Raw genomic sequence first — 7,056 nt, 5'->3', positions numbered from 1 at the left:
GTATTAAATCGCATATGTCATAACCACCTTCATATGAATAAAAAATTCCTAAAACTTCCCGTTTATTTTCATGAGCGCACAAAACTACATAGTTATATTCTTCTTACAGATCGCAACTGCCGAGGACAGTAATATATTTGAACTGCATTTTTGCACTCGCAGATGCAATGGGATTGGAAGTCAGCGACGCCAGCGACTAACCGCTTGAGCTATGACGCAGCCCTTATTACTTCTTTTTAAGTTCGAAACTTTCTTTAAGATTGTCTCTTCGTCTCTTCGTTCATTCTTAAAACAAAATGTGCCTGTACCATCATATTCTGTGATTTATTAATTTATTACACAAACCAATTTACCTAAAACACGTATACTAATGTCTGCATGTTACTTTGTGCTGTTGGTAGCATTAGTAGGGTGTTTACCTCGAACGTCTGTAAACCGCAGTAACCACCGGTAACCACATTCAAATCTAACAATTACTCGTCAAACGCTCATTAACCACCCTAACCACTAATAGTAAACAAGTTGGCGCGAAGTAGTGTTAGTGTCTGTTAGGCAGGCTCTTGTACGTAATCATCGGTAATCATGGAGGTAGAGACGAAAAGTGGGAACGCAGGGCAGGAGGCAACTAAAAAGGAAGAAGCATTTACCCATTTAGCTCAAGGAAAAAGGCACTTGTTGGTTAAGGATTACAGCGAGGCCGTGGCATCCTTTGCGTCAGCTTGTCAACTTTTGTCACAGTTATATGGTGAACTTGCAAACGAATGCGGAGAAGCCTATTTTAATTATGGTATAGCATTATTAGAACTTGCCAGAACTGAAAGTGATGTTTTGGGAATTGAAGGTGAAGGTGAAGAGAGCCAGGATAGCGATGGGGACGATGAGGGTGAAGATGAGAAGGAAGAAGAAAACACAGCAGACGGTGAGATAAATCACGTAGAAAATGGAAAAGGCAATGAACATGGGTCAAATGAAAAAGAAAAGAATGCCACAGAAGCCGAGCCCAAAAATATAAATGAAAGAAATGGTACAAAGGACAGCAAAGGTGAAGGAAAAGATAATTCAACAGAAAATGTGGAAGATGAAGATGATATAAGTAATTTGCGCTTGGCTTGGGAAATGCTAGAATTGGCAAAAGTCATATTTAGAAGGCAGGCTGAAGGAAATAAGCAAATTAATTTAAAACTAGCAGAGGTGCATCTAAAACTGGGGGAAGTTGGTTTAGAATCTGAGACCTATGTACAGGCAATAGAAGATATGAAAATTTGCTTAGAAATTCGAACACAAAACTTGGACAAGCATGACAGGAGCATAGCAGAGACACATTATCAGCTTGGCATGGCTTACTCATTAGTTAGTGATTTTGATGAGGCCATTGGTCAGTTGACTCTAGCTCACATGTTACTAGAAAAGAGAATTGAATATCTTCAGGAAAAAGGGAAACAGAGTTCTGCAAATTCAGAAGAAAATGAAAATCCATTCTATACGATTGAAGGTGAAATTACAGAAATCACTGCACTGTTACCAGAAGTAAAAGAGAAGATAAATGATACAAAAGACTTAAAAGAGAAAACAAAGACTGCTCTGATGGCAGGGCTTGATGCTAAAAAAGAGATTGCAGCAAGCTCTGAAAGTGAGCAAGGGGCAAGTTCAGGATCTTCAGGAGCATTCATAGTCTCATTACAGCCAGAATCTGATTCCAAGCCAGTGTCTGACATATCACACCTGGTGCGCAAGAAACGTAAGCTGGAACCAAATTCATCTGAAGAAAAGTGTTCAAAACATCCATGTCCTGAAGGGTCTAAGCTGGAATGAAGTAACGATCATAGCAATGCACATTTTCAGACCAAATTGTAAGAATAAAATTTATTTTTGCTTGAAATTGTCATAACCTCATTTTTCTTCTAAATGTTGTTCCTTTACATTGCAGAAAAATAGCATTATCTGTTGAATTTAATGTAGCTTGGTTTGATCGTGCTTCATGATGCTTCGCTATAGCAAATATAGCAAATATCTTTTTGGAATAATATTTTTCTGCTTTGTGACAAGCTAGTCCTCTCAGGACAGATATAATCATGAAGTTGACCGCTGATATCCACTTGTGAAATGTCTTCAATGTGACCCAGCGTTTGAATGGTGAAAAATTGAAAGTCTGTATAAATAGTCATAGATGTATTTTTATAAACAAAGGTCTGTGTGATAATGTTTTACTTTTGGGAAAGACTGTAAGAGCATTTGCAGTTCTGAAGTGTTCATAATTACTTGTGCCTTCTGTTTTAGAATTACATTGATTCTTCTTAATGTTCAATTCTTATTGGAGTCCATTGTAACACAACAACATAACAGTCAAGGTTAAAATTATCTGAGCTGCATGTTTTGGCTTTTTAAAGCCATCATCAGGCAAAACACATGATTACTATATTCACACACACTATTGAACTGCAATTTCATTGTGATAGGAAAGGTGGATACTTGATAATTTTTACATTATAAAATACATGGTATAAAAATACTATGAATTATAAACTTATTATAAAACAAAAGTTATGGAGTAAAATATGGTTAAAACTATTCATGTGATATTGCATATGATGAAGTCAGTTGTTGCAATCTTGTTATATTCCTGCGGACATGATGGTATATTGTAGACTTGTATACATATGGTAAACTGCTTGGCGGCCCGTGGTATAGATGACTTCATGATATGCAGTATCACATGAACAGTTTTTTTACCATATTTTACTTAATAACTTTTGTTTTATAATTTGTTGTATTTTTTATACCATGTATTTTATAATGTATGAGTTATCAAGTATCCAGCTTTACTATCACAATGAAATTGCAGTTCAGTACTGTGAATATAGTAATCATGTGTTTTGCCTGATGATGGCTTTAAAAAGCCGAAACGTAGCTAAAGTAATTTTAACCTTGACTGTTATGTTGTTGTGTTACGACGGACTCCAATAAAGAATTGTATATATAACAACATGATGCACGAAATGAAAACTTGTTAAAGTTGCTACATTTAACAAAATTGCCCTGCTTATTTGTTTCTGTGGGAAAATTGGGTTTCGTTTAGTTTAATTTTTTTCATCCATCTTAATCAGACTTTTCACATAGGATATGTTATTATGGTACATGACCAAAAAATGAAAGATCCAAGAATTCTACTCAGTTTAAGTCACAGTACCGCAACATAATACAAATGCAGTTCATATACTCGTCTTAAAAATTACAATCTGCTAATTTATGTGACATAAATATGATACGTAAATTGACTATGCAGGTATTATTCATGGACCCAACTTACATAAAGAGTAATCTTTGTTTATTAATATACAGAATAAGATGTATGATCTCACTTCCCTTTTAAATTCCCACATTTTTCCAATTTCCTAATTTTATTTGGTAATTTATCAAGTAAATTAATTCCAATATTCATTAGACTTTTTTTAGAATATTTTTCATGCAAAATTGAACATGGAGGTTTAACTCTTGATGTGCATTGTGATTACAGATTTCAGTGTTTTCCTCCAAGTTCTCCATATTTCATTTTATATGACATAATGCTTCCATTATGTGCATGCAAGCTGCTCAACGTGTATTTAGAACCTCAAAAATTGCTGACATGATGTATACCTCCCAGAATGACTGCTTATTTACACAACCCATTTCTCTATCTTAAAAATATTTTCACTCTTATGCCATCGCCCCATAAAATTAAACTGTACCTCAAATGAGTATGATAATGTGCAAAATAATGCCTTGTAGCATGAGAGCCATAAGATATTGTATCACATAATTAAATTTACTGAGTTTCGTCCTTAGGGGCTTTGCATTTGCATGAGATTTCATATTTCCATTAACACATATGCCTAAGAATTTTCCTTTTGCTGTGTTTTTGAAGGAAACTAAATGTTAAGGTTATGCACAAATTAATTTAGGTATGAATGGATAGAGTACAAGTTCCAGTGTGGGTATCCACAAACACTGTTTAAAAGACGTCTGTGGCTTTTCTGATAAGTAATTTCTCCTGTCTTTTTACACAGCCAATTTGCAATCTGTTTCAAACTGTAAATCTTAGAATATGTATTATATGCAGTATTTACATTGAAAAATAATTGTTTGTATATTAGAAAAATATATTTAATGATTTTAACTTTCAGGTTAACTTTGTATTCTGCTTAAATATCAGTCCAGTGAATGATCATCAAACTGCAACTGTGTGACAAGTTGCCTTGAGTCCGCAGTGAACAGAGAATTTTTCATTTGGACCACGGATGGCATCATTGTTCTAAATGATGGTTTCTGTATCTACAAATACCCGAGCGAATTATAAAATGGAATAAGAATGTGTGTGGTGAAAGAAATGAAAATGTGTTCATTCTCTGTTGTAATTTATAAACAATATAAAAGAGGTTTAGAATAGTTTAAGAATCTTTGTTCTACAGTGAATTGCATTAATTTTGGATAAGGAAGTACTGAATGTCTCATCTGAAGTGAAATTTTTCACTCTATATTGGTAGAAAATAATGTGGTCAGCATATTTATAACAGTAAAACTACATGAATGCAGTTGCATATTGTTCATATAATAGGATAATGCAGTGAAGGAAATGTTAGTACTATATGAATTATCTTCTTTAATGTTACAGCATTCACTGTTTTGAACAATAAATTAATGTTATCACCAGAATCCTCTGATTCAAATGTGAATATTTATTACTGCAGTCTTTACTCATGTTATTATCAAATATGAGAACAGAATATATATAAGGCCAATGTCATAGCTGTGTAATTATGATACCCTTAATGTTGGTTTAATCACAGTGAATTACTGCTACTCTGATACATAAAATGTATTTCTTGTGAGTGTTTTCACTAATTTATCAAAAATGCAAAAGTTTAGATTGATTGATTATTTCGTCACTGTAGATCATTGTACATGATATATGACAAGTCAAGTTAATTCTGAATATTAACAATTTGATATATAAGTAGATTAAAATTACAATAGTTACAATTTTTTACATTCTTATTTGTGGAGAATTTGATGGAATGAACATTGGCAGGGGAAACCGAAGTACTCGGAGGAAACCTGCCCCAGCGCCATTTTGTCCATCACAAATCCCACTTGCTCAGATTAAGTATCATAAATACAGTTATAGAGGATTTTGACAATTGCCAATTGTACCTGTTGTTTACTCTTTTTGCTCTTAATTCAAACTTCAAATACAGTGAATCTGAATGTAATATGTTTTGTGAATAAAATTGTGGCAGTTGACTTGCAGTGTTTTGAAACAGTACTTAAGTATCCACTTCAGTTGGTCCTGAGCATAGAATAACAAAAGTAGAAATGTTTTAATTTGCATATTATTACTATTATTATTGCAATAATAATTTATTATACTAGTCCAAAATTCATGGAAGAAAATGCCCATAATTACTTGTAATTGCAACCATTTAATTAAAGAAAGTTAGTTTCTGATTTGTTAAATGTAAACTGGAATTGATTTGCTAGTATTCTGTGATAGAAATGTTGTGTTATAAATCGACTGAAAAATTTAGGTTTTGTAGAGGGAAAGTTCCAAGAGTGTCCTCTCTCTCTCTTCCCCCCCCCTGGGCTTGTGTTGTTGTGGTTTGTAGATGCAGAAATGTTCAAGACAAGCCTTGAAATGTGTTGAGTTGGACTACTTGGTGTTTGTTACATGTTACATCTCGACACTAAAGTTTTTATGTGTAAATTACATAGGGTGGCTAGACACCCTGAGCTCAACATGAAGTCTGTAGATTCATTTTAATTTTTATTTTTCAAGTTGTCACTTTCAAAGGGGTTTTCCTACCAAAACGTATTTCCCCCATCTGTGCTGGCATGTCCATTCAAAAAATGCAAACCTAGTTGGTATAAGATTAGCTTTTAACATATTGTGACATGATGACCAAAAGCCAGGACAGTGGAATAGATAGATGTGGCCATTGCTAGGCATTCACACTGTAAACACATTTCTGTGGAAAGAGATACTGATGCAACAGTGGAGGATGCATTGTTTCTTATAGTCTGTGTCAAGGTTATATAACAAGAGCCTTCTGGACAATTGTCTGATGGCTCTGAGGCTTCAGACAGTAAAATATGGTCATGAGTGCCACAGAACTCAGAATGAAGATTCACTGTGCTGGTGAGGGGCAACAGGAATTTACCAGACAAGCCAGTTTGTCAGAGGTTAGCAGCCTTTAATTGCACTGTTAGTGTGCTGTAGTTGTGATTTTGAGTAAATCAGTGAGACTTTTATAGTTATTTGTAGTTACAAGCTTCAATAAATCCAATTACCAATCCAAAACCTGTCACTAACATGTGACAATATTAATAATTTTGGTAGTTATACTGAAATGATATTCATACAAAAGTTTTCTTTAGGTTGTTAAGAGTTTTGCCAATTTAATCACTAAATGACTGAGATATTGTACTAGATAGTGGTTTTTGAATACATGAATAAACAATAGCAGTAATGACTGGGGAGGGGGGGACACCACCAGCCAATAGAAAATCTCTCTTAAATACTGTAAAAATGTCCCCCCTTTTTCTGTGTTGTTTCAGTTTTATGCAGCTTGGTGATGGGTTTTCAATCTCTTCTACCTACCCATAATTTTTTCCTTTGTGACAGCATTTTCATTTCTACTTGATGCCTTCCAGTATCTGGCTGAACCATCTTCTGGGTCATCCCACAGGCCTCAATTTCTATTCAAATGCAACTCAGTATCCTTGTTCTACCCACTTCTTTATATGGCCAAATAATTGTAATAGTTTCCCTTCTAACTCTTAATCTCAATCAAGTTTGCAGCTTTGGAAAACTTAGGCACTGGGGGTGAACATTAATAGAGCTTTGGAAACTATTAGAGGATGTACAAAAATTTCAGCCAAAGAGAGTCCAGGTTATTAAAATTGAAGCACTATAAGTAATGGCTTAGCGAAAGATGTAAAAAGAAACAAGCCAAATTGCAGTGGTTACAGGCTCCAAGTGAAATAAATGGGGATACTGTGAAAGATATAAGATGTCAAGCC

General features: G+C 34.3%; 1 protein-coding gene across 2 annotated transcripts; it reads left to right on the top strand.

Moving 5' to 3' along the window:
• The first annotated feature begins 411 nt into the window (after positions 1 to 411).
• On the top strand, positions 412 to 4,785 carry LOC111869728 (nuclear autoantigenic sperm protein). 2 transcript variants are annotated; one of them, XM_023861457.2, is made up of 2 exons: positions 412 to 1,850; positions 4,164 to 4,785. In XM_023861457.2, exon 1 carries the CDS (start codon positions 583 to 585, stop codon positions 1,810 to 1,812), a length of 1,230 nt encoding a protein of 409 aa, XP_023717225.1. In that variant the 5' UTR covers positions 412 to 582; the 3' UTR covers positions 1,813 to 1,850; positions 4,164 to 4,785. The 2 variants fall into 2 exon arrangements, with proteins under 2 accessions (XP_023717225.1, XP_023717226.1); XM_023861458.2 differs by having other exon boundaries at positions 413 to 1,738.
• The last annotated feature ends 2,271 nt before the right edge of the window (positions 4,786 to 7,056 follow it).

This window comes from Cryptotermes secundus, unplaced genomic scaffold (assembly GCF_002891405.2).
Source record: "Cryptotermes secundus unplaced genomic scaffold, Csec_1.0 scaffold2336, whole genome shotgun sequence".
Lineage (NCBI taxonomy): Eukaryota > Metazoa > Arthropoda > Insecta > Blattodea > Kalotermitidae > Cryptotermes > Cryptotermes secundus.
This window is presented reverse-complemented; position numbering and strand designations above follow the sequence as displayed.